This window comes from Aquarana catesbeiana, linkage group LG03 (assembly GCF_042186555.1).
Source record: "Aquarana catesbeiana isolate 2022-GZ linkage group LG03, ASM4218655v1, whole genome shotgun sequence".
Lineage (NCBI taxonomy): Eukaryota > Metazoa > Chordata > Amphibia > Anura > Ranidae > Aquarana > Aquarana catesbeiana.
In genome coordinates, this window is record NC_133326.1 from 467,428,768 (window position 1) to 467,456,539 (window position 27,772).

General features: G+C 44.8%; 1 protein-coding gene across 1 annotated transcript; it reads left to right on the forward strand.

The window, feature by feature from the left end:
• The first annotated feature begins 597 nt into the window (after positions 1-597).
• Positions 598-27,634, forward strand: PTTG1 (PTTG1 regulator of sister chromatid separation, securin). The gene is made up of 6 exons (XM_073620856.1): positions 598-730; positions 2,307-2,412; positions 10,928-11,076; positions 11,936-12,011; positions 12,231-12,386; positions 27,493-27,634. The coding sequence occupies exons 2-6, from the start codon at positions 2,325-2,327 to the stop codon at positions 27,564-27,566; spliced, it is 543 nt and encodes a 180-aa protein (XP_073476957.1). The 5' UTR covers positions 598-730; positions 2,307-2,324; the 3' UTR covers positions 27,567-27,634.
• The last annotated feature ends 138 nt before the right edge of the window (positions 27,635-27,772 follow it).

A 27,772-nucleotide genomic window follows, 5' to 3' on the forward strand; every position in this document is an offset into this window, starting at 1 on the left:
CCCAATGTCACCTTCAGTACTGACAGTACATCCAAGTGTCACCCATCTCCTAGCACCCTCATGTCACCTTCAGTACTGACAGTACATCCAAGTGTCACCCATCTCCTAGCACCCTCATGTCACCTTCAGTACTGACAGTACATCCAAGTGTCACCCATCTCCTATCACCCTCATGTCACCTTCAGTACTGACAGTACATCCAAGTGTCACCCATCTCCCATCACCCTCATGTCACCTTCAGTACATCCAAGTGTCACCCATCTCCTATCACCTACAATGATAACAGTACATCCAAGGCTCACCATAGACCCCACCCACCTACCTTGTTACCCGCCCTTTAATAATAATAACAAACACAGACACGTGTGTCAGATGCACTTCCTTCTCACCCAATTAAACCCCAATGTAGAATAGCAGTGAGGTAGTGACTACGCTCTACCATCCTCCCCAATATAACTCCATAGTGGGATCTCACAGCACAGCACAGCTGCACATATAAACACAGACACGCGGCATCACCGTGAGTCAGAGGCGGCTAAGACACACTTAGTTCTCATCCAATAAAAACAAGCCGACACAGGAAGACTCGGCCAATCAGGAAAAAGCAGCCTCTGCTTGCAGCCAATGAGCGAGCAGCTTTTGATTTAAGAGCTGCCGGGTTGGCGGTTGTAACAGTAATCCTTGTGTAACCGGTGATTTCAGAGGAGGTGCAGTGTGCTGAGTCTTGCAGGTAAGTGAGAGGGTGGGATGTGGCGGTACTGTAAGGATCATTCGGGGGGTTTGTACCGGAGCGGTGCGTGGAGGAGATGAGGGGTCCGAGCTGTACTGGGGGCGGATGGATAGTGAGTGCAGCGCCACCTTGTGTTGGGTGTAGTTTGGTCCTCTTACTCCTCTATTAGGGTTTCCCTCGGATTATTCCCCTTATTGTAGGGGTGAAGGGTCAGAGGTTAGAACTTGTGCTTAGTTCTGATATGATTAGTAAGTTCTATGTATGCTCATGTTCGAGGCTCTTCGCCCTCTATAAAGCCTCATACTCATGGAGCTTGCACATTGTTAAGTCTCCCTTGTCTCTGAAGCATGATCTGTTTTGGATTGCACTTCAGAGGCTATTGATGGGGTGAGACAGCAATGTCATGCTTCCTTATGACCTGTTTTAACCCCCGTTTTTGCTAGCAAATTTGGGCATTGGTGGTGCTGCTTTTTACCTGAATGTGTAATGTTGGGTGGGCTTGCTGATTGCTACAAGTCAGGGGACCTTGGCCATGAAGTATCGCAGCATGTAAACACCCCTGTCCATGTCCACTGCCTATTAACTGCACTTTTGCTGCCCCTCCAAGCACAAGTCTAAATGTCCCTGCACACATGGGCATTACAGGTGTAGGAAGAGTGTAGAGCAGTGGGTGTTAACTTCTGTGCTAAAGGGGGTCTCAAATGCCATCTCTGACATCACCAAAGGGCTACACATGTAGATAGTGCTTGTGAGGCCTGTTAGACTCTGACCTAATAAAAGGATATGAGTGTAAAATGCTACCTCCTTGCCTGGTGAGTCTTCTGCGGCATATCTGAGACTGGGAAAATGTTCCAGCAGGCTAGTTAATGCATCCCAGTGGCCATATTAATATTTTACACAATTAATCTGTCCACTGGGATGCATTAACATGCCTATGCTTTGTGCCTACAACTTTTTCTGCTCCTTAAGTGTGTGTGTGTGTGTGTTCATTCACAAACTTTTCTTCTCAGCATTACATACTCACATATTGTGTGTAATATGTCCGCCTGTGTCAGATTTCGTCGGAAAGAATAACTTATAATATTCACTGCAGGCGGTTTCCATCTTCATTGTGGGCATTTGAAGCCCACAAGCATTTATTTCCTGGATGTGGTGAATGCTGTGCTCCCAGCATTCACCTTTCGTTCCCGCACATGCTCAGTGGCATCCTGGGAAGCCTGAGACTAGCTCCCAGGAGTCTGGGAGAGGCTAGAAACACGCCTACTCCCACGGGAGGAGAACCAGGAAGTGCAAAGAAGAATAGAAAAATAAAAGGTAATTACGGCAATTTAAATTTTTTTAAACGGCATGTCAGCATCTAGGCAAGGAAGAGAATACATACAGATATTGTTCAAAATTTGGGTGGAACCCCGCTTTAAGTCAGCCCAGGGGCCTACCATGTTGGCAGGAAAACAGATATCATCTACTGGTAGGACTGCTGATGGCAGCTTGACTGTTACTGCTGTGAAAAGGATGTTTTGGTGTCTGTCCAGTTGTCTTCAAATGTAGTAATAAAGTCTTAATTACTGCTTTACAGTTTTGAATAAAATAAAGCATGGCAAGTGTCATCTTCATTGACCAAGAGAATGGAGACATTGCTTCTACTACACTGTCCAAGGATCGCCTTATATCAACAAGCTCTGGTGAGTGTTTGGTGCCTTGTGCTCAGTTTCTGGCCCATGACAGAATTTCTGCAAAAATTGCAGTTTCTAGGCAATTCATTGCTGCAGTTCAGCATTGCTTAAAGTAGATCTAGAGGCAAAACATTTCTGTTTTTGGATAGAGTAATGGAGGGTTATAACACTTGTAAGGTTTTCCTTGCTGTGTGCCATTGGAGATTTCCATTCACTTGTCCCATAGCAAAAACAGGAAGTGGTGAGGTTCCAATCATCAGAACTAATGTCCCCATTGGCATGTATCTCCACTATTCCTGTTCTGGAGGGAACCCAAAATTTGGTAAAATTTCCTTTACTTTTCATCAGGCATGGTGATGACAAATGGCTGAGGAATCTCCTAACGGGCACAGGCAGAAATAAAAACCTGACAGGTATTCTAATTGTTCTCCAATCTAACTAGTTCTGCCTTTACTTTCACTTTACCACTTGTGAGATTTGTCTAAAGTAGTAGAGTTTTTTTTTTTTTTTTTTTTTTTTTTTTTTTTTTTTTTTCTCTCATCAGACCTCATGCGTGCCTGACCCCCCACTGCATTAGTGAGGGAGCATTAATTGGTGAGCATACTAGGGTGGTAGACTAGCAAGCTGCACTCACTTTGCCCTAAATGGGCAACTTGCCAGCGGTAAAGCACAATTTCAGCCAGACCTTTCTACTGGGGTAAATTTAAACATGGAAATTGGACTGTTGTACCACCCTTGAGCTGGCATCTAGCCCTCTGGCATGAGATCCTGGTCCTTTGTGGGCAAAATGCATTGGGGCACCAAGTGTTATGAATGTTTAGGGTAGCGGTTTTTTAGCGGGGGGGCGTGACCGGAAGCGGATGGAGCGGACGGAGGTGATGGAGGGCGAGGAGTGAGAGTGTGTGGATACCCTGCTCCACATGTAGCATATAGACGATTCGATTGTGGATCCGCCGCAGCCCTTGGTGCCGCTCGTATTCTTCCCGCTGTGGAACCTGCACAGCGGATCCTGTTTGGGGATATACAAGCCGAGACAAGCTGAGACAGCGCGGCGCTCTGGTATGACAGAGCAAGCTTGTGAGATCATAGGAGATAACGGAAGGAGAGGAGGAGAGGAGAGACGGCCGTTGTAGGAACGAACGCCGGGAGACAGCAGAAGTAGTTCACTGTAAGGTTTCCTGGGCATATCCTGTGCCGGACTGTGCTGTGAGTAGTGAAGAGCAGTGGAGGAGGAAGAAATTATCTTATCTTGTCTTTGTTGTGGAGCCTAAAGATATGAACGGGACATCAGAGTGTGTGTTTGATTCCCTGAATCAGTAGACCAGCAGAACGGAGGTATTATCTTATCTTTTCCTGTGTCATAGTCTCTTTGCTGTAGTAAGCGGAGGCTGGTGGAAGTTTAACAGGGGAAAGTGAACTGTTAACCTATGTGTATGCCGGTGGAGAGATCAATACACTGCTCTTAGAAATACTGCTCTATGCATGCTGGACTGTGAGAACTGTGATAACCCCCTGTTTTGAGTGAGCAGGGGCAATATATAGGCACACGTAAGGGGATTATGGCATGGGTATTCCCCCTGTACTGGTATTGAGGTGTGATATGGCATCTCTTGTTACCTCAGTGCTGCAGAAACTTAACCTGCAGTAATCTAACATCGGATTCTGATCTTGTGGGGATTGTGTGGTAGCACTTTTGCTTGTCAGTTAAGGACTTCCCTGCTGTAGTATAGAAAATAAGCCTCAAGAGCAGACAGGCATCATGACGACTCGATCAACTAAAGAAAAAGAGAAGGATAAAGGGGCTCAGTCTACTGTGGCAGGCGCAACGGCGGCGGCCATGGCGGCAACCGCCAAGCTAGAGAGAATGGTCCACTCGGTAGAACATACTCCGAATAAAGGGGGACAGCAAGGGCAAACAAAAACAGTAACGGACAGAGAGTCAGGGGCTGCCAAGTATGTCAGTAAGTGCTTCGGGCATAAAGAACCATACTAGTAAAGGGCCAGGAGGAGCCGGGAAAGAAACAGATGCCCCTGTTACTATAACACCCCCTGCAGAAAGAGAGCCATCGCTAAAAGACATTCTTGTAGCAATCAATGCATGCAAACTCTCCCTGGGTGAACTAGGAGATCAAATGAAGGAGATCAAGGAGGAACTAGTGCTGGTGCGACAGGAGCTTAGGAAAACAGTAGCAAGAGTAACAGAAGCTGAGCAAAGAATAAGTCTGTTAGAAGATGATGTGTACCCTATGAAACAAGAAATCAAAGTCTGGAAAGAGAGAATAGATAACCTGACGGGAAAATTTGATGAAATGGAAAACAGACTTCGTAGGGACAATGTGAGGGTGGTGGGATTGCCTGAAAGGAGCGAAGGCCCGGATCCGATAGTATTTCTAGAGGGCTGGCTGATTGAAACCTTTGGAAGAGAGACGTTTTCTCAGCAGTTCTCAATTGAAAGAGCGCATAGAGTTCCATTTAGACCCTCTCCCCAAGGAAGACCCCCAAGACCGTTGATAGTGAAATTCTTAAATTTTAAGGATAAAGTAACGCTACTTCGAAGGGCTAGAGAAATGGGGAAACTCTTATATTGTGGTACTAGGATTTCAATATACCCAGATTTCTCACCAGACCTACAGAAGCGCAGAGCTGAATTCCTAGGAGTTAAACGTAGCCTGCAAAAGTTTGATGTTACATATGCCCTTCTGTATCCCGCCAGGCTTCGGATAAACGCACTGGGGGGAAGTCAGATTTTTGATTCCCCTGCCAGTGCGCTGGCATGGTTGGAAGACAAGAGGGATAATTTGTCAATGAAATAACTGTAAAAAATGGTTTAAATTTATCACTTATAGGTGGGGGAAACACATGAGAAAATTAATATAGTTTATGTGGAGCAGGGATAGGCCCAGACATGGGTATAATGGAAGTTGGATTTGGATGGGGGTGGTTTAAAATAAGTGCTTTTGTAGTTGTAGTGATAGGGGGGGGGGGGGGAGGGGGGAAGGAGGATTGGGAGATATGAGTTTTGTGTGGGTGGGGTGGTATGGGACGGTCATTAAACAAGCCTCAAGGGGTAACCTAGAAAGGTATGGGTGGGGTAGGAGGGGGGAATATTTAAAAATTCTGAGTGGGGGGGGAGGGGAGGGAGGGAGGGGGGGTGGGGGGAAAGGGAACACAAGTGGAAGAACACATGGGAGGGTACGAGTGGGTACACTAAATAATAAGAAAACACACGGTACACTAGTTTATACAATAATACAGTTGGCACAACAAAAAATTAGGTATGATATGTGGTACACTGGATTATGTAATGACACGCAGGGCATAGCAGAATATGGGTATAGTAGGAAAGTGTGGAGTATGGAAACACGGGTATGCGCTAGAAATAAAAAGTTCACTAATTTAATTTTGACAAATAGGGTAATTATTTCATTGATAATGGGGAGTATTGTAGAACAAGGGGTAGATTGGATACAGGCGATATTAGGGATGGTTGGAGTTCTGGGGTTAATATGGCAAGACACCCGACGGTGTACTTCTCTCCCGGTAGCTTTTTCTATAGTTGTTGCTAATAATTATGTTTAAGTATAATCAATGGCATTGAATATCGGATCGTGGAATGTCCGAGGGTTAGGTACCTCTGTTAAAAGGGCTGCTGTTTTTGATATGCTTGATATTTTTAAAGTGGGTATTGCCTGCTTGCAGGAGACACACTTGACCAATGACACAAAAGGTCAAAGAATAAGCACTTTCAGTACCAATACCATGCGGTACACACCTCGTATTCTAGAGGTGTGGCAGTGTTAGTTGGTGGAGGGATAGTGTTTACCTGCAAGCAGTGCAAGATTGATGGGGAGGGCCGTTATATTTTCCTACATTGCATAATAGAAAATCAAGAATGTATACTTGCAAATATTTACATCCCCCCTCCTTTTAAGTTAGAGGTCTTGTACTGTTTACTGGAGTTTGTAGTTGATAGACCTAACATACCAGTTATTGTAGTTGGGGATTTCAACATCATAATTAACAAAAAAATGGATAGGTTTCCCCCAGGTAATCGGGGATGGGGGTCACAAGGAAAGCGTATGGGTGAATTTCTTGAAGAAGCTGGATTGTTGGACCTCTGGAGAATACGGAACCCGGTAGCACAGCAATTTTCATGCTATTCGGGTTCTTATTCCACACTTTCAAGAATCGATCTTATATTGGGCAACAATTTAGCTTCCCAAATAATTAAAGATATAGTCTACCAACCTAGGGGGGTGTCGGATCACTCACTGTTAACGGCTATGGTAAATATAAGGAATAATAAATTAGGTGGGCTGTGGAGGATGAACCCAATATGGTTCGAACTAATAGAAGGTCAGAATGAGATTGTAGGCAAGGTAAAAGAATTTATAGATTTTAATACGGATACAACAACAAGAGGGGTGATGTGGGATGCATTAAAGGCGTATTTGAGGGGTTTACTTATCCAGCAGGTCTCAAGGACAAAAAAGAAATCGTTGGAATGGGAAGTTAAGATCAGGGCAGAGTTAGCTGCGGCCGAAAGGGAGTATCTGAAGGAGCCATCCGCTGATACTAGGAGTAAGTGGGAGAATAAGCAACAAACATATAAAGAGGTAATGGTCAGGAAATCGGAAAACAAAAGAATGTTCCAAAAACAAATAGCGTATGGGGAAGGGGAAAAAGTGGGTAAGATGCTGGCCTATATTGTTAGGGCCAGTGCCTCACCTTCTGCAATCCCCGCCATTAGAACCATGGGTGGGGAGATATCATCTGTGACAGAGGAGATAAGTAATACATTTAAGGAATATTATGAAGAGCTGTATAAGTCCCGGGGGGGTGTGGGAGGGGAGGAAATGGACAGTTTCTTCAAGAATATTGAACTACCCTCCCTCACAGACACTGACAGAGAGGTTTTGGAGGCTCCGATAACATTAGAGGAAATAAGAATGGCAGTAGCAGAAATGGCAAATCAGAAGTCCCCGGGTCCCGATGGCCTACCTGCTGAAACATATAAAAAATATGGGGAAATTTTACTCCCGGAGCTCCTTAATGTATTTGACATGGCAAAGAAGGAAGGTAAATTACCCAAATCAATGACCGAAGCTACGATCATTATGCTGCCCAAGGAAGGGAAAGACCCCTTAGAGCCTGGGTCTTATAGGCCCATTTCCTTGCTGTGCGCAGATGCTAAGATTCTCGCAAAGACGCTTGCTATTAGACTTAAGAAAATAATTTTAAAATTAGTCCACACAGACCAAACGGGTTTTATTCCCCAGAGGTCACTTAGTAGGAATATCAGGAGGCTGTTTTTAAACTTGCAAATACCCATAGAGAACACGGGGTCAAGGGCGGTCATGATGTTGGATGTGGTAAAGGCATTCGACAGCCTGGAATGGGGGTTTATGAGGCGTGTCTTGAAGGAGTTTGGCTTCGGTCCATCCTTTAGGAAGTGGGTTGAAATTTTATACAACGACCCTAGCGCTAAAGTTAAGGTCAATAATACCCTTTCAGCTGGATTCCGATTGGAAAGAGGCACAAGTCAGGGGTGTCCTCTGTCACCCTTTATTTTTGCCCTGGCCATGGAACCAGTGGCCGCAGCAGTGAGGCAAAGTCAGCTTATGGAGGGGTTCCGGAGAAGAGGTAGAGAGGAGAAAATCGCACTATATGCGGACGATGTCCTCATATTTCTAGGAGATACGGAGCGCTCACTTGGGCAGGTGATAGACATATTCACGAGTTTTGGAAAGCTATCTGGTCTCACCATAAATTGGGAAAAATCAATGCTATTACCGGTAGACCCTATTAGGAAAAATTCCTATTTGGAGAGTATACAAATAGAAATAGTGGAGATAGTAAAATACTTAGGTATTTATATAACAAAGGACCCAGGTAATTATATTAATCATAACTTGATCCCCCTGTTGACAAAGTTTAAAAATAAAGTCAATATATGGAGGAGGCTTCCCTTATCAGTTGCTGGACGATGCAATTTGGTCAAAATGCTGTGGTTGCCCCAGTTATTGTTCATATTGCAGAATTCACCAATATGGATTTATAAGAAATGGTTTAAAAAAATAGACACAATATTAAGAGATCTTATATGGAAAGGGGGACAATCAAGGATTAGCTTACAAACCTTGCAATTATCAACTCAAGCGGGGGGTATGGCAGTCCCACATCCCCAACTCTATTTTTTAGCAGCTCAGTTACAGCATATAGGGTCAGGGGATGAAAATGAGGGTATAATGACCATGGGAGCGCCACATGAAACATTTATGGAGGTGCTGGAGGCAAATTCTTTTGTCTCTAGACCCCCCACAGTTAAATTAATAATAAAAGTTTGGAAATCCATTAAAGTGCTGGAAGGCGTGGAAGGAAAGGCTAGGTACACTCCCCTTTGGGATAATAAGTATTTACAAGAATTAAAACCAATGGGAAAAATAAAGTCTTGGGAAACAAAAGGAATAGTAAAGTTGGCCCAACTGTATAATGGTAGCACACTTAAAACATTCATTTCACTAAAGGAGGAATTTGATATTCCGAATCATACGTATTATAACTATCTACAAATAAGGCATGCCCTAAAGGCTCAATTTGGGGAACAGGGTCCGAGGTGGAGCCTCTCCCCTATCCTTTGCAGAATGGGTAGTGCGGATGGACACAAAGGTTCCATAGCAGAAATGTATCCATTGTTATGCAGAGGTGGGATGGAGAGTCCAGAAAAGCTCAAGTGTAGAAGCAAATGGGAAAGAGACATGGGCAACATATCGGATGAACAGTGGAGAAAGATGTTGGAGGGAGGATATCAGGTCTCGGTATCACCCGCGCAGAAGTTCTCACACCTAATGCTCCTTCACAGGGCATACTACACACCAAAGAGACTGTTTGAATTTGGGCGACGGGCGGATGCAAATTGTCCAAGATGCCAGAATACGGGGGACCTGATCCATATGATATGGAAATGCCCAAAATTACATCGGTACTGGACAGAAATATTAGAACTTATAAATAAGATCTTTAAAGTAGGACTGAAAATGGATCCAAAGTTATGTGTATTGGGAGTTGGGGAATGCCAAGGGAGAGGAAATAATATAAACAAAGCAGTGGTGAGATGCCTATTTCAGGCAAGGAAATTGATAGCCCTGAGGTGGCAGGCGGAGAGACCCCCTTCAAAGGATGACTGGATTAGAACAGTGACAGAAACGGTATGGAAAGAAAAGGTAGTATACGTAAGGAGGAAAAATTTGAAGGAGTTCAAAAAAATTTGGGTCCCATGGTTAGAAGAAATAGGGTATCCCTTGTAAAGTGTGTGTAGGAAGAGGTGTTGTAGATGTATACAGAGGATTAAAGAACTACCGAAGGAAAAATAGTTAGACCCCTGGGTTGGAGGGTGGGGGGATAGGCACGGGGGGGAAAAAAAAAAAAAAAAAAACAGGTGAATAATGTTTTAGGATATTTTATATTTGGAGTGTTGTGCACATGAGTTTGGAATGTTTTATAGTTGATGGAAATTACTGTATAACACTGTGTAATGAATAAAGATTATTAAAAAAAAAAAAAAAAAATGTTTAGGGTAGCATGCACCAAGGGCTAATGCCTGGAATGCAAGACTGGTCATACCTTGACCTTGCATGTCCACAAACTACAGTAAGGCAGCGGATACAAGACTAGTCACCCTACACAAGAAAGGGCAGCAGTAATTTGTCTATCATAAGATTTTCACAATATAATGTGTGGACGTGCATATGTATTAAGTGTAATGCACAATCCAAGCCTTTATCTTTAACTGTTAGGGCCGATATTCAAAGCCAGTTCCCAACTGATAATGTTGATCTGCAGCACAACAGACAGGGTTAATTATGGTAACATTACTTTTCAACCCCCTCCTAAACACTACATAGTAGGGGAAAGCTAGGTGGGATACTTGGCATGTAAAAAGGTGGTGTAAGTGGCAGGTCTCTTTGCTTTAATAACCACAAACTTCAAAAGTGGATGTTATCCTGGTTTGGCTAGAAAAGTGGCAATACACCAGTAATGAGTTGCCACCAAACAAATAGCAGAAATGCATATGGCCCATAAGAGGGTATACCGGTGCAGTTAACTCTGCTGTTTGAACTTTTTCCACCCCTTTTGTGTGTCCAGCATTCATTTTCCATTCACCTTAGACAACGAACAGTCCACTTTTTTTTTTTTTTTTTTTTATTTGGGATTTTTGAACTTGCATAGGGTCTCCCTCCTGAAACTGGGTATTTCAAGGAGGCCTGCCCCCTGCCAATCCTAGTTGGGGATTGGTCAGGGCTCCTTGAGGAGGCCTCACCTCGAAGTCAGAGGGAGGTAACCAAAAGATGATTCTGTGTTGCCAGCATACTCTGAGCTACTCCCAGCTTACACAGATCAAAACTAACAGGCCTACCTTCTAGCTAGGCCTGTCTAAATTTACCTACACTGACAAATCTCACCTAGTACCTACTTTTTTATATATTTATTTTTTCCCCTTATCTCCCTCCCCCCCCACATAAAGGAAAACCTCTTTTGAAAAGTAATCCAAGAAAGGTGTTTGGCAGCTCTGGAACTGTGGTGAAGCCAAGAAAAGCTCTGGGAAATGTCAACCTGGCAGTTCCACAGAAAGGACCATCTGGAGTGAAGAATTCTGCACCAGTTACTAAGCAGGTACTACTCTTCTGACTTGTCAAAACTTGCTAGACCTTCTGTCAGGCTATGCTTTTTATTTATATACACTCCAGGGGATAAAAAAGCAGCATAAATACTCCCATAGTCTCAATTTGCAAAACTTTAGGCACTTCAAGTGCTTGGGCAAGCACTCATTTCATTGGCCAGGATATTAGCCAGAATGTTATTGGAATCTATGCTAAAGTGCTAAATATGCCTAGCGTTTAGGAACCTGCAAAAACTGGAGTTGGTGTAACCACTCCAGCCCCAGAAGGCTTTACCTACTTCCTGACCAGGCCATTTTTTTTCTATATGGCACTGTGTTCCTTAACTGACAATTGTGCAGTGCTGTACCCAATTTTTGATAGATCCATCCTACAAAATAGGGGATAGATTAATGGCTTTTTTTTTTTTTTTTTGAGAACCAATGACATTAGTGATCACTGCTAAATGTGGACTGATGTATGACTGGCATGGAAGGGGTTTGCTAATGGTATGGGGGATGGACTGCCTGGGATGACACGGATCCATCTTCCTGCATAGCAGAAAGACAAGATTTCTGTCATCACCTGACAGAACAGAGACTTGCCTAAGTTAAACAAAGCAGATCTCTATTCTGCCTCTGCAGGTAATGATTGCAGGCGGCTGGCAGACATGGAGTCTGCTGGACCTGCTGACTGGCTCCTGTGCGGCCTACGGCATTTTGCACAGCCAAACCAACCTGCCGCGGTATAACTGCAGTGGCTGGAGATGGTGTGCAGTTAGAGCACACTTTTACTGCTGCCCAGGAATTTAGATTGCTCTAAAGGGATCTTTAGTTAATCTTTAGGTAAAACTACTACCCTTGTTTAATTTCCAGGCTTCTGAAGCATGCATCAAGCATAGCAAACAGAGCTATCCTGAGATTGAAAAGTGTGTCCCTTATGATCCTGCAGGTAAGATTTTATGTTTCAACTGCTTGTTCTGTTTTATTGAGTGGGGTTCTACTTAAAACTTTGGGACTGGCTCGTACTGGAATGACATTCTTGCCTTTTTAAAGAAGCTAGAAAGCAGTGACTTCAGTAATGCAACAATTTAGTGCTGTCTTGGCCAATAATGAACACATGGTACTTGATTAGCAATTAGATAAAGCTGTCACCTGCATTTATTCCTAGATTTTGAAACCTTTGATGTGCCAGAAGAGCACAAACTGAGTCATCTCTACCTTGCTGGAATCCCCCTGTTTGTGCATGAAAAGGAAGCTGCAAAGTTTGATGCATTGACCCAGGAACCAGCTCCAATGGATGTGCCAGTCTTTAGCTGGGAGTCAGGTTGGTTTTTCTAAAATGTGGCTCTTAATTTTCTATGCCCTGTGACATAAGTAACTTGCAGAAGGAAATGAGAAATGAACACTTCTAGTTCTTAGCATCTGTTATCAAATTTGACAGATAATAGACATCCATATGGTGGCATTTCCAGCAGACTGAACTGACCTTTATCCGCCCCCCCCTGTGCTCCTCCAGGGAAGATGGTAACTGGGGAAAGACCTGTGCTAGAGCAGTTGCTGGGTTGTCCTGTGAGTTTAGTCACAGCTGTGACATGCAAGGGGAACAAGGAAGTCATGCAGCTCAGGAAGTGGCTCTCATCCTGTCCTAGGTGGTGCTTTGCTTCCCCCACATTCAGTGGTTCACATTCCAGGAGTGGAAAATTAGAAGGTCTGTCTTAGATGCTGTGTTGCATGCCATACAGAGGGGTGGGTTTTTTGTGTGGGGCTTGTTGGCTGTGTTCTCCACTAACCTCCCTGGCGGTATGATTATTTTGGGTTTTTAGGTGCTGAAAGTAGTACAATATTAGCATGGGAATTTGGCATTTTTATATTGTAGGCCTGTAATTCTTAAATCTGTCCAAACAAGAGTCTAGTAGATATCCCAGGTATGATGAAGTTTGAAACGCAAACATAAATTATAATAAAATAAATTTCCCCACAATTCACTATCAATTCTGCAAGTGTTCTAATTTACTATTGCTGTTTTCTAGCTGGTCTAAAGTCACTTTTGACATAAAGGGACACTTTTTGGAAATCTATCTATCTAATCTATCACTGACCCTCAGTTGTTTTGTGTCTCCAGCCCCACCAGGAGCACCGACACGTTTTTGTTTACTTATGGTCTGGTAACTGTGGTTGGTGGACACACACCCCCCCCCCCCCCCCCCCCCCCCCCCCCCCCCCCCTTCTCTGGTTTCATCCAGGACTAGTTGTGGCCAAGTCTTGGATGATGGTCTGTACCAGAAGGGTTTCCTATTTCTAAGGGTTTCCTATTTCTAAGGGTTACTTGCCTATGTAAATGGTGGCAACTCCCTTCCTTTCCCCAGCGCTGCTGTGTGAAACTGTGTCCTAGGTGCTTCATTCGGGTGTACCAAGATGGCATCAGGAGGACTTCTGGTGATGCAGCAAGATGGAACCGGAAGTCACATGACGCACTTCCGGACACTGGGTTTTTATAAGGAGCATGGTGTGGAGACACTGAGGACATGCTGCAGGGGAATGGCCTGCTAAAAACTCAATTTCTAGGTGCAGTTTTTGTGGTACAGCAGCAGTCTTCTCTGCAACCGTTTCCCGCTTGCTTCATGGAGCTTGAGGACAGGTCTGAGGATTGAATGTCCACTCGTATTGAACCAGCGGCAGCATCCGGGTCCCGTACTGCCCCCAAGGTAAGCCCTGGTCTGTGGATAGCTACAGCAAGGGACTTCTTTTGTATGGATCCTTTTTATTCATGGCCCTTGTTTCTGCTCTCCTAGGCCAAACCGGTGAAGAAATGTTGGAACTGTAGAGCCAGGCTCTGATAGTTATAAAAAGCTATTTTGTGAGGATTGTATCCCACCCAGAGCTAGTTCAGAGTCTTCCTCCTATAAGGAGTTAATGACTTCTATGAAGGAGGTAGTGGCCTCTTTTCAGTCTCTGAATGACAGGGTTACTAGTATAGGCCCTCCCTCTTCTAGACCCATAGCTCAAGATCCTTCAACCTCTGCCAAGTCCCTTCCCTTATTAGTATCTGAGACTATTAGTTCACGCAATACCTCTGATCTGGAGGAAGGTGAGAATTCAATCTCCATCTGATGAAAAGTCTGCATCAGAGGAAGATACAAGTAGCTCATCTAAGTATCTTTTTCCAGTTGAGGATATTGATGAACTATTAAAAGCAATTTTATACCTCAGAGCAGATTGAGCTTGCTGTGGCATCTCAATCTGTACAGGATAAAATGTATAGGGGCCTTCAGGGACGGAAATCTAGAACCTTTCCGGTACATCAGTCTCTTAGATACATGATTCTATCTGAATGGAAAGAACCTGATAAAAGGTTGTTCCAATCCAGAGGACACAAAAGATTTCCTTTTTCAGCCTGATTTTGAGGTTTTCTTTAAGTGTCCTAGATTAGATTCCCCTATGTCGCAGGTGTCCAAAAGATCAGATCTTTTGAGGATTCTGGGGTCCTTAAGGATCAAATGGATAGGAACGCCAACTCATTGCTGCATAGGGCCTGGGATGCTTTTTCTTTAGGCCCAGCAGTAGCATCCACCTGTGGCTAGAAATTTAGACGTATGGGTTCAGCGTCTAGAACTTCTGGCATCTGATACCCCCAAGGAAGAGATTAGAGAATCCCTCCCACTCATTGCCAAGTCAGTCGCCTTAGCTGATGCAGCAGCAGATTCAGTGAAATCCGCAGCCAGGGCTTCTGCTCTCATTAATTCAGCTAGGCGAGCTATCTGGCTTAAATCTTGGAAGGTGACCTTGCTTCCAAAAAATGAGCTCTGGCATTCCTTTCGAAGGCAAACTGTTTGGTTCTTCCTTAGAAGTCTTATCTTTTTTCCTCTGAGAAAGGTAAACGATTCCCTTCTTCCCAATGGTTCAAGCACCAGAATAAGAGGCCCTTTCGTGGCTTCCAAAACAAGGCTAATTTTTAAAGGCAACAGACTAAAAAGAAATGGTCCTTTAACAAAGACAAACACAAGGGGGAACTCCCTTTGCTCCTTCAGCCCCTTCCAAGAATACCCAGTGACGCTAGGTTAGGGGGAAGATTGTGCCATTTCATCAAGGAATGGGCAGAGATTTCCACCAATTCCTTTATCCTTCAAACTCTGGAAAGGGGTTACAGATTGGAATTTCTTTCGGATTCAAGGTGTATCGATCGTCCCATATCTAGACTTTTTTTTTTTTTTTTTTCTTTTTTTTTTCTCTCCTCAGGGCAAGGAGTCCCTTATTCAAGACCTACAGTTGGTTTTGCGGACCTTTCAAAAATTATGGTGGAAGGTCAACCAGCAGAAGTCTTGCCTAGTGCCCTCACAGAGCATACTTTTCCTGGGTTATCTAATACTCTGTTGCCCTAAAGATTTTTCTTCCCGAAGAGAATTGTGAAAATTCTTCTCTGTGCAGACCTTCAAACTGCTCCCTCGGTCCTCCCTTCAGCGAGTCATGCAGTTGCTGGGCCTAATGACTGCAGCCATTCCAGGGGTGCCTTGGGCTCAATTGCACTCCAGACCCCTTCAGGCTTTTCTTTTGCTCCATTGGGATCAAAGGAAAAATTCTCTGGATCAGCTGGTAAAACTACCAGAAAGGAATTTTCTAGATCTCGCCTGGTGGGAGCGACGAGAACATCTGCAGAGGGGGAGGGCTTGGACACAACATTGCCCGGTCGAGATTACCACAGACGCCAGTCTGTGGGGTTGGGGTGCTCACACAGGGCTGGCAGGCTCAAGGAGCCTGGTTGCCAGAGGAAGCAGGTCGCTCCTCAAATTTCAGAGAGCTTCTGGCTGTGAGGAAAGCACTTATGTCTTTGGGAGAGAGGGTCTATTCAAAGGACCTTTTTTAATATTTTCAGACAATGCCACAACAGTGGCGTACTTGTACAAGCAAGGGGGCACTCGCTCGGAATCGCTTCTGTCATTAACTCAGCAGATTCTGTCCTGGGCAGAGATCTATGACTTCAGTAAGGGCAGTCCACATCAAGGGGTCAAAATGTGCTGATGGACTTTCTGAGCAGGGTGAGCATCAGTTCCAGCGGTTGGGAACTACATCAAGGCACGTTCCAGGAGGTGGTGCTAAGATGGGGTCTCCCCACAGTGGATCTTTTTGCCTCCTTTCTCAACAAACTACCGGCATTCTTCTCTCTGGAGAGAGTCCTTGGGGATGGATGCTCTATCCTTCCCTTGAGACTTCAGCCTGGCCTATGTCCTTCCCTCCTTTTCCCCTTTTGCCCCTAATGGTTTGGAAAATTATTCAGGACAGAGCAGAAGTCATTCTGATTGCCCCCTGGTGGCCCAGGAGGAGTTAGTTCTCCTCTCTGAAGGCCCTATCTGTGTATCCTCCCTGGCCCCTTCCAGTTCGAAAGGATTTACTCCATCAGGGACCGGTATTGCATCCAAACCCTCAGACCTTCCATTTGACGGCCTGGAGGCTGAGTGGCGCATCCTACAGTTAAATGGGTGTTCAGAGAGGGTTATTCATACTGTCCTGGACAGCCGTAAGTTGGTCACAAGAAGAATCTATGGGAAAGTTTTGAAAACTTTTATTTCCTGGCAAAGGAAATCTGGTTTAGATTCTTTTTCCACTCCCTGCATTTTAGATTTTCTGCAGGAGGAAGTGGAAAAGGGGCTCTGTCAACACCCTTGGGGTTCAGGTTGCTGCCCTATCTTTATTTTTAGAGCAGACTAGCGGAAAATCCCTTAGTCAGGAGGTTCCTTTTAGCCAGATCTAGACCTACTCCCAGGATCCTCAAACATGTTCCTCCCTGGGATCTGTCGTTGGTATTAAATGCCCTAACAAGGGCTCCTTTTTGAGCCTTTGCATGAGGCTTCCCTGAAAATGATTTCTTTGAAGTTTGTCCTTTTTGGCTATTACGTCAGGGCGAAGGATTTCTGATCTAGAGTCTTTCCTGTAAAGATCCCTTCCTGAGGATTTTAGAGGACAGGGTGGTGATTAAACCCGATCCACTCTATTTACCCAAAGTTTCTTCCTACTTTCATAGGTCCCAGGAGGTTGTCCTCCCTAGTTTCTGCACCTCTCCCAAAAAATGTGGAAGAGGAAAGGTTTGGTCTTTTAGACGTAAAGAGATGTCTTCTGCTTTATCTAGAAAAGACCAGTGGGTTTAGGAGTTCCTCCCAACTGTTAGTTTTGTTCAGTGGCCCCAAGAAGGGGTCCAAAGCATCTAAAAGTCCTATTGCTAGGTGGATTAGGGGAGCTATCTGTGAGGCATATAAAGCATCAGGTCGCACCCCTCCTAGAATTAGGGCCCATTTAACAAGATCCATTGCCACATCATGGGCAGAGCGGGAGCTTCATGGGAAGATATCTCTAAAGCTGCTGTCTGGTTCTCCCCTCATGCATTTGTCAAGATCCTGTTGGTAGAGCAGAGAATAGTCCTACCGGAAGAAAAGCTATTGAATGTGAGGCAGTGTCTTTTCTTCAAAGCGGCACCAAATGTACAGTGAGGGAGGTGATGTCGGTCTTGGGACTCATGACAGCAGCCGTTTCGGCTGTACAATGGGCCAGGATCCACCAAAGAGACCTTCAGAGGTTCTTGTTGGAACAGTTAAAAGGCTGGGATCTGGAAGAAATTTCAATCCCCACAAGTAAAACTCTCCCTCTGGTGGTGGAAGGACACAGAACCTAAACAAAGGGGTTATCTGGATCCCTCCTATTGCATCCATACTAACTATGGATGCAAGCAGCTGGGGTTGGGGAGCCCATCTCAACTCAGGCTAGGCCCAGGGCAGGTGGATGTCGGGAGAAACTTCTCTCGTCCAATTGGAAGGAGCTAACAGCTATCCTCAGAGCTCTACTAGTTTTTCCGAACACAATACAGGGTCACCATCTAAAAGTCCGCTCAGACAATGACGGCTGTAGCTTTATATAAACAAGCAAGGAGGCACCAGAAGTCCTCAACTAATGTTGGTGGCCAGTCGCATATTTCAATGGGCAGAATCCAATCTAGCATCCATCTCTGCAATACACCCGAAAGGGGAGCTGAACAACACTGCAGACTTCTTGAGTCGACAACAAGTTTTGAATCAAGAATGGTCTCTACACCCGGAAGTGTTCAACTACATAGCAGCTTACTGGGGAAAACCAGTAGTGGACCTATTTGCAAACAGAATGCAGAAGTTCCCAATTTTTGCTTGCTATACCCAGGAGATCAGCCTTTGGCAGTAGACTCCTTACAGACTCCATGGACCTTCAGTTTGGCATGTGTTTCCTCTGCTTCATTCTGAGGGTTCTAGCGAAATTCCTAGTGTAAGAGACATGTTTAATCTTGGTAGCACCGTTTTGGCCCAAGAGACATGGCTCACAATGTTGCTGCGGTTGACAGACCGACGTCCTCTGAGACTTCCCTGCAGATAAGACCTGTCTCGGGGACCTTTTTCATCTGCAAGTAACCATGCTGAACCTCTCAGCGTGGTTACGGAGGAAGAAATATTGAGGAGCAAGGGCCTGACTGAGTGATTCAGACCTTGCTACAGGGTAGAAAACCTTTCACCCAAGCTATTTACAGGAAAGTCTTGAGAAAATTTAACAGCTGGCTGAATAGGTGATACAGCAAGTATCCTACTGTTTATCCAGGAGGGGATAGACAAGGGGCTAACTCCTAGTACTATTAAGGTTCAGATAGCTGCCTTAAGTGTATACTTAGAGAAAGGGTTACAAGAAGATCCTTTCATTGCTAGGTTCTGTAAAGCAATCTCCAGACGCAAACCATTCAGAGTTAACCTGGCTCCATCCTGGGATCTATCAATTGTTCTAAAGGCCTTTTTGGGGTCACCTTTTGAACATCTCAGAGGCCTCTCTAAGACTGATTACATTCAAGACAGTACTTCTTGTGGCAATCACTTCAGCCTGTAGTTGGTGAAATCCAAGCTGTCAGAGCCATTCCTCCAAATTCTAGAAGACAGTCATCCTAAAGACAGACCCTGGGTTCTTACCAAAGGTGGCATCTAGTTTCCATAGGTCACAAAATATTGTCCTCCCTCCTTTCTGTCAGAAGGCTTCAAACGAATAAGAAACAATTTCATTTATTAGATGTGAGTAGGTGTATCTAAGTGTAACCAATCCATTCAGAATTTCAGATTCACTTTTGTGTGGTTTTTTTTTTTTTTTTTTTTCTGGACAACGTAAGGGGCAAAAAGCTTCTAAAGTCACCATAGCTAGATGGATTAGACTAGCTATAGCAGAGGGGTAGAAGACCGTAAACAAAGATCTTCCTCCTGGGGGTATTAAAGCCCACTCCACAAGGGCATTGTCTGCATCCTGGGCAGAAAGCTGGTGCCACCCAAATATGTAAAGCAGCCACTTGGTCATTATTGACTAGACTTGATGTCAAGTCAGGATCAGGCTTTTGGGAGGAAAGTCCTCCAAGCCGTGGTTCCTCCAGAGGGGAGATACTGCTGGGAACCAGGGCCTTTTTTTTTTTTTTTTTTTTTTCCTCAATCTGGGGAGGCTGAGGCTGTATTTTCCTGAAAGGGAGAGACAGGTCTAATATACTATAGCCAACCTCAACCACCTGGCTATCAGTCAGGCCTATATAGAAAGAGGTGGAGGTCCTGGAAGGTATTAGGGCTCATTCCACTAGGGCCATGGCCACATCGCAGGAAGAGTGGGCTGCTACACCCGAACAGATCTGCAGAGCAGAAACATTGTCTAGTTTTAAGACTTTGGTTAAACACTACAGACTGGACTTGTTGTCTGACCAGGCCTTTGGGCATAAAGTCCTGCAAGCAGTAGTCCCACCCTAGGGTAAGTGCTTGCTTATCCTCTCATGCTGTCCTGAAACTTGGGGGGAAAAAAAGTTACGCAACTTTGATTTTCCCGTGAGGGCATCAGGAGTATGAAGGTTGGTTTGATGTGTTCTCGTGGAAAAACTGACGGGATGGCATGGCTTAAAGCTCTGGAGGTGCTGTTTCCCGAGGGAGGAGCCAAGGTCTCAAGTGTGCTATCCTGAAAGTTCCCATGTGCTCACGCAGCAAAGAAAATGCATGCGTAAGCTGTGCCACATGTATAAACATAGTTGCCTAGTAGGTGAGGTTGAAAAAAGACTCAAGTCCAACCTATATGTGCGATTATGTCAGTATTACATTGTGTATCCCTGTATGTTGTGGTCATTCAGGTGCTTATCTAATAGTTTCTTGAAACTATCAATCCTCACCACTAATACCACAGCCTGTGGGAGGGAATTCCACATCCTTGCCGCTCTTACAGTAAAGAACCCTCTACATAGTTTAAGGTTAAACCTTTTCTTTTAATGAGTGGCCACGAGTCTTGTTAAACTCTTTTCTGCAAAAGTTTTATTCCTATTGTGGGGTCACCAGTACGGTATTTGTATATTGAAATCATATCCCCTCTTGCATCTCATCTACAGAGAAGTTCAGTGCTCACAACATTTCCTCATAACTAATATCCTCCAGACCCTTTATTAGCTTTGTTGCCCTTTGTACTAGCTTCATTTCCAGTACATCCTTCCTGAGGACTGGTGCCCAGAACTGGACAGCATACTCCAGGTGCGGCTGGACCAGAGTCTTGTAAAGCGGGAGAATTATCGTTTATCTCTGGCGTTGATCCCCTTTTTTAATGCATGCCATTTTTCTACATTGAACCTCCATTTGCCATGTAGTTGCCAACCCCATTAATTTGTTTAGATCTTTTTGCAAGGTTTCCACATCCTGTGGTGAAGTGATTGCCCTGCTTAGTATCTGCAAACGCAGAGATTGAACTGTTTAACCCATCCTCCAGGTCGTTTATGAACAAATTAAACAGGATTGGTCCCAGCACAGAACCCTGGGGGACCCCTCTACCCACCCCTGACCATTCCAAGTACCCCCCCATTTATCACTACCCTCTGAAATCGCCCTTGCAGCCAGTTTACAATCCATGAACTCACATGTTTATGGGGGATTGTGGCAAATGCTTTTGCAAAATCCAGATACACCATGTCTATGGGACTTCCTTTAGCTAGCTGGCAACTAATCTCATAGAAGGTTAGTAGATTGGTTTTGCAAGAACGATTCTTCATGAATCCATGCTGATTACTGCTAATGATACCGTTCTTATTACTAAAATCTTGCATATAGTCCCTTTTATCATCCCCCCTCCAAGAGTTTACATACTACTGATGTTAGACTAACTGGTCTGTAGTTCCCAGGGATGTATTTTGGGCCCTCTTTAAATATTGGTGCTACATTGTCTTTTCTCCAATCACCTGTTACCATTCCAGTCAGACTGTCTGTAAAAAAAAAATTAGGAACAACGGTCTGGCAAGCACTTGACTGAGTTCCCTAAGTACCCTCGGGTGCAAGCCATCTGGTCCTGGTGATTTTATTTAATGTTCAGTTTCTCAAGTCTAATTTTTAATTCTGTCCTGTTAACCATGGAGGTGCTTCCTGTGGTGTCATGATAAACAATGCAGTTTTGGTTACTGAAGCCCCCTCATTCCCTTGTGAAGAATAAATTCAATACCTTCACCATCTCCCCATCCTTTGTAACCAGATGTCCTTCCTCATTATTTATGGGGCCAATATGGGGGTGTGTTTTTTTTTTTTTTTTTTTTTTTTTTTTTTTTTTTTTACGGTTTACATACTTAAAGAATTTCTTGGGATTTTCTTTGCTGTCCTCCTATGTGTCTTTATGTTCTATCTTCATATCAATAAATGGTGCACTAAAATAACTTCCTATATGAAATACAAAAATCATGTGTGTATTAAGGCATATAACAAAACCATATATTTTCAACCTTCAAAGATGAAATCATCCTATGCCTAAGGGCATAATATAGCATAGAACAAGGTCAAAGAAAGTCCTGAATGAGCATTAGGAGAAAACTAATACAGTTTCGGGGTGCTTAGCCACACTCGGGATTACATTGCAGGATCCTGGTGCGGCGTTGCTTACCTTGTCCCCAGGATCCTGCGATGTCCCCTGCAGTGTCTGTGGGCTGTCTCCTCTGAAGCCTCTCCTGTGCCAGGCTCCGTTCCCTGCGAGCGACGCATGGGAGCGGAGCTTGGCGGCAAATTCAAAAAAATGTAAATCATAACACAGTACTGTAATCTTACAGATTACAGTACTGTGAAATTATTTCACATCCCGCTTTGGCCCATGCCCTGCATGCAGTTTTATGGTCTGTCTTAAAAAAAATTTTAATTTTTTATTTTATGTTTTTGTGTTTCAAACTTCATCATACCCGGGATATCTACTAGACTCTTGCTTGGACAGATTTAAGTGTTATTGTTAAGAATTACAGGCCTACAATGTAAAACGCCAAATTTCCATGCAAAATAATTGTACCGCTTTCAGCACCTAAAATCTGAAATAATCATACCACCAGGGAGGTTAAGTCACTCATTAGACCACTGTCTGCACCATAGGTTTCCCACTGCACTGCTGTTTAACCAGACTGTTTCATTCATGCAAAAAAGGAAAACCTCATTTGTGCAATGAACCACAGCACTGTATCCATTTCCTTACTAGACATACGTGGATGAACTCACATGTAATAAAACAGCGCATAAAGACAGTCAGTCGCTCACTGCAATCTCTCTCCTCGCACTGTAATGAACAGGCACATTGGGTGATTTCACTGGCTCCTCCCAACACGTTGCGTCATGTGACTTTATCAAGGGTGGATAAAGAGAAACCTTGATAGTCGCATGACACAACGCGTCGGGAGGAGCCAGTGACATCATCCGATGTGCCTGTTCGGTACAGTGTATACGGTGCGAGGAGAGATCGCAGTGAGCGACTGACTCTGCGCTGTTACTTTTTATTACATGTGAGTGCATCCACGTATGTCTAGTAAGGAAATGGATACAGTGCTGTGGTTCATTGTTTCATGCATGCAAAAAAGGAAATCACTGCACAATCAGTCTGGTTAAACAGCAGTGGGAAACCTATGGTGCAGACAGTGGTCTAATGAGTGAATTAAGCACCCTGGAACTGTTTATTTTCGCCTAATGCTAATTTAAAACTTTCTTTGGACATTGTTCTGGGCTATACTATGCCCTTATTTCTAGGATTTCATCTTTTAAGATGTCTGTCTCATCTATCTATTATTTTTTTTTTTTTTTTTCCCTGAAACGAATTGACCTGTGATTGCTGTTACCTAAATTGCCCTGTATTTCCACATCCGTGATCAGGTCTGTATTGTTGGTAATCAATAGATCCAGTAATGCTTTATTTCTAGTTGGTGTCTACCATCTGACCCAATAAAATTGTCCTGCAAGACATTAAGGAACTGGCGAGCCTTAGATGACTGCACGTTTCCCTCCGCCCCGTCTGTCTGGATAATTAAAATCCCCCATTATGATAACACTTCCCATCCTTGCTGCTAATCCAAATTGTGCTAGGAGCTCTGTCTCTACTTCCTCCCTCAGGTTAGGGGGCCTATAGCATACTCCCAGTATTTTCCTCTTGGCTTCATCCCTTTGGTGCTCTACCCATAGGGATTCCACCTCCTCCCTAGCTCCCTTTAGTGATGTCATCTCACATTCACTTGTACACTATTCTTGATATATAGGCATACCCCTCCCCCTTTTTTACCCTCTCTATCCTTGCTATAAGGGGGTATACACTTGAATGTTTGCCAGCCAATCGTGAGCTGTTGAAACAGGTCTCTGAAATTCCCTCTAAATCCTCCTCGTACAACAGTATCTCTAGTTCACCCATCTTGTCTGCCAGGCTCCTGGCATTGGTGAACATGCCACGTAGTTTAGACTGGTCACACATTATCCTCATATTGGGTGTTCCAAGATTCCAACTAGGACTTGCTACTATACTTGGGATTTTTGTGATTTTGGTCAACCTACCACTAATGCCCCCAATAATGCCCTCTGGAACATCACCTAGTTTAAAAACCCCTCTAACTTTTTGGCTATCTTCATTCCCAGCTGATCTGCACCCTCGTTTAGGTGCAGTCCGTCCCTTCTATAGTACCGGTTATCGACTGAAGTTGAACCCAATCCCCTTCTTACTACACCAGCTCTTCAGCCACCTTGTTTACTTCCCTAATATCCCTCTGCCTTTCTGGTGTGGTTTGATGTACTGGTAGTATTCCTGAAAAGGACCTCCAAGGTAGTATTCTCCTCACTTTAGCTCCTAAGTCCCTAAAATGTTTTCTTTAGGACACTACATCTGCCTCTGACTTTGTCATTGGTGCCAACGTGCACCATGACAGCTGGGTCTTCCCCAGCCCCTCCCAGTAATCTGTCCACCAGATCCGTGATGTGCCGAACCCAAGCGCCCGGTAGACAACATACTGTTCGGCTCTTCAGGTCTTTGTTGCCCTCTCTGTCCTAAGAATTGAGTCCCCTACCACTAGAATCTTTCCCTTCGCTTCCCCTTGTAGCTAGGAGTCCCTCAGCTCCAGCAGTGCTGGTCCCTGTCTGGTTTCACCCCCCCCCCCTTACCCTTCCTGTCACCCATCTACTCTTTGCTAGTGACTGCACATCTTTTGCCTTCACCTGCCTCTGTGCTGGCCCCTGCCGTGTACGTTCCTGGCTCTCCTTTAGTATGGAGGGACTTCTCAGTGATGATAGTTGCTTCCCCAGATTCAGAACCTGGGCTTCCAGGGAAACAATGCACTCGCACTTACATTTTGCACGGGATCTGGGGGCCCACTTTAATAAGGGGGCCCCCAGATCCCGGCCCCCCACCCTATGTGAATGAGTATGGGGTACATGGTACCCCTGCCCATTCACCTAGGGAAAAAGTGTAAGTAATAAAACACACTACACAGGTTTTTAAAATATTTTATTAAACAGCTCCGGGGGGGGGGGGGGATCTTCCTCCGGCTTCGGGGGTCCCTCCGCTTCATCTTCTCCCGGCGTCCGGTTGGTTCTTCTCCGCTCTCTTCTCCCGGTGTTCCTGTTCTTCGGCCGGCTCCTCTGCTGTCTTCAAGTAGCTCTCTTGCCAGCAGAGGTCCGGGCTTCTGGGCTTCTCTTCCCCAGATGTTGACACGACGCTCTCTCCTGCTGGACTGCTCTCCGAGGGCTGCGTTGTGACTTATATAGGTGGAGACCCCACCCCCTTTTGATGTCACAGTCCCTGGGCATGCTGGGACTGTGACGTTTTAGGGGGCGTGGTCACTGGGTGACCACGTTGAGGGCATGCGGCCTGGTACGGTTCAGGAGGGGGGGGGGGGGGGGCGCTCGCTCGTCCCCACCCCCTTTCCTGACCGGCCAGGCTGCGTGCTCGGATCGGGGTCTGGTATGGATTTTAGGGGGGACCCCACGCCGTTTTTTCAGCGTACGGGGTTCCCTTTATAATCCATACCAGACCTAAGGGCCTGGCATGCACCGCGCTCACCGCAATAGGAAAATTTGTTTTTCCTATTGCAGAGAGCGCGAGATGCAATACCCTGCCCTCGCGTCGTATCTGGTCCGTCGGACCAGCCTACACACGAGCGGGCTTTCCGTCGGACCAGCACACACACGAGCGGACTTTCCGCCCGAAACTGAGTCCTACGGAAAGATTTAAAACTTGTTTCAAATCTAGGTCCGGCGGGCTTTTGGGAAGAAGTCCGCCGGAAAAGTCCGCCGCCGCCCACACACGGGCGGATTGTCCGGCACACTCTGGTCCGCCGGACCAAGTATGCCGGAAAGTCCGACCGTGTGTACGCGGCATAACTAATAAACCTCAGAAGGTGCTTGTTGGAGTACCTAGACATTACTAGTGAATTTAGATCTTTTGGATGCCCTATTCCTGTATGCAGGTAAACAGGTGTCCAAGAAAACACTAGCCAGATGGATCAAGTCTGCCTTTCTAGAATGCTATGAAATTATACAAATAACACCTGTGGAGAATCTGCGCTCATTCTACAAGGGCTTCAGTGCCTTCATGTGTGGAGAAGGCGGGAGCTGCTGCTGAACAGATTTTCAGGGCAGCAACATGGTCCAGCGTCCCACCTTTTTGGTCTGATCTGACATCCAGCCAGGACCCTGACTTTTGGTAGGAAAGTCCTCCAAGGCTGTCGCTCCCCTATCTGAGTACTTTGTTATCCTCTTGAGCTAACTGGGGGGGGGGGGTTAGAAACTGAGTTTAGTCTTATCAGTAACTGTTTCCAGTCTTTCAGGGCCGCTTGATCCCACCCTAATATTTAACCTTGTGTTCTGGCCTTCGGTTCTCTTGGATGACTGACCAGGGACCTGGGGGACTGTCTTAAAGGGGGTTGTGAAGGCAGGGTTTTGTGTGGGGGTTTTTTTTTTTTTTTTTTTTTTTTTTTTTTTCTTGATGCATTAAGATAAGCCTGTGTGCAGCAGCTAGTCCAGCACCCCCTAATACTTGAGCCCCATCTCTATTAAGTGATGACCCTTGGCCATCCAACTTTCCCTCCTGATTGGTTGGCTGAGACGCAGCAGTGGTACTGTTGGCTCCTGCTGCTATGAATCAACCTCTGTTAGCCAATCGTGAGGGCAGGGCTGGGTTGCAGCTGTCTGAATGGATACACGGAGCTGCCGCTTGGCTTGGGTGCCCCATACCAAGCTGCTTGCTGTGGGGACACAACAGAAGGGAGGTGCCAGGAACTCTAGCTAAGGAGGATCTGGGCAGCTCTGTGCAAAACCAACTGCAGAGCAGCTAAGTATAACATGTTTGACTGGAAAAAATGACTACAATGTTTTCTGCATGGAGAGCAACTTCTCTCTCTCAGGCTGCCCTGGAAGACAACTGGAAATGGTTACAAGCAAGACTGTTTCAAGGTACTGTGTACCAACTATTCGGAGTCTTTTCTAGTGACAGAGCACAGAACTGAATAAAGAATGCTTCAAGTTTTAGATATCCACTCGGCACATTATCTCTACAATGTCTCCATCTCTGATTTTGTAAATGCATTTAACCCCTTTACTGCCAAGATATGTTGCATTCATCAGATTTCTGTGGATTAGACAATACCTTTTTTAGTGTTTCAGAATGATCTAGTAGCATAAACTTGGTAATTTGGCTCTTAAAACATGAACATCAGTCTTTTTAATTGAGGGCAGAGTAAAATAATGCATGCTTGGATGGTCATTGGCATAATGGACAGATGCCCTTAAAGTTTGCATCAGTTTAGCATTATGAAGTCTTTGTTGCTGAAAGACCTTTCAAGACGCTTAGAAGGACAAACTGCTTTTAGTACAACTTTCCTTTAACTGCTGCTTCCCCCTCAGTGTTGCTAACACTTGCCTTTGCTCTGTTCCATCAATTTCCATGCTTTGTTGCCTGGAGCTGCTCACTTTCTGCTGAAATTATTTCTCTGGGCAGAGGACTAGAGGATTGGGGGGGTTGGCAGCTCTCCAAATTAAGTAGTCATACCATTTGTCCAATTGAATATCTCATACTGATTAATACTTTCACATTGTATCTAGATGTCCAACCTAAACTATACAAGTAACTTTTTTTTTTTTTTTTTTTTTTTCCCCCAGATATTTCAAGCACACTATCTTTCCTGGCAACCTCTGATATCACACTCAATTTACCTCAGATGGTAAACTGTTAGCATGTTACTTTGTATGGTTTTTATTTGTGTATAGAATTTTAAATAAACATTGACTTTATAATCTGTAATGGTTCCTCTGCTAACATTTTTCAAAGAGTCTTTAAGATGGCCAAGACCCTGAAACTGAGCTGCAGCACAGTGGCTGAGACCATACCACAGTTTAACAGGACAGGTTCCACTCAGAACAGGGCTTGCCATGGTCAACC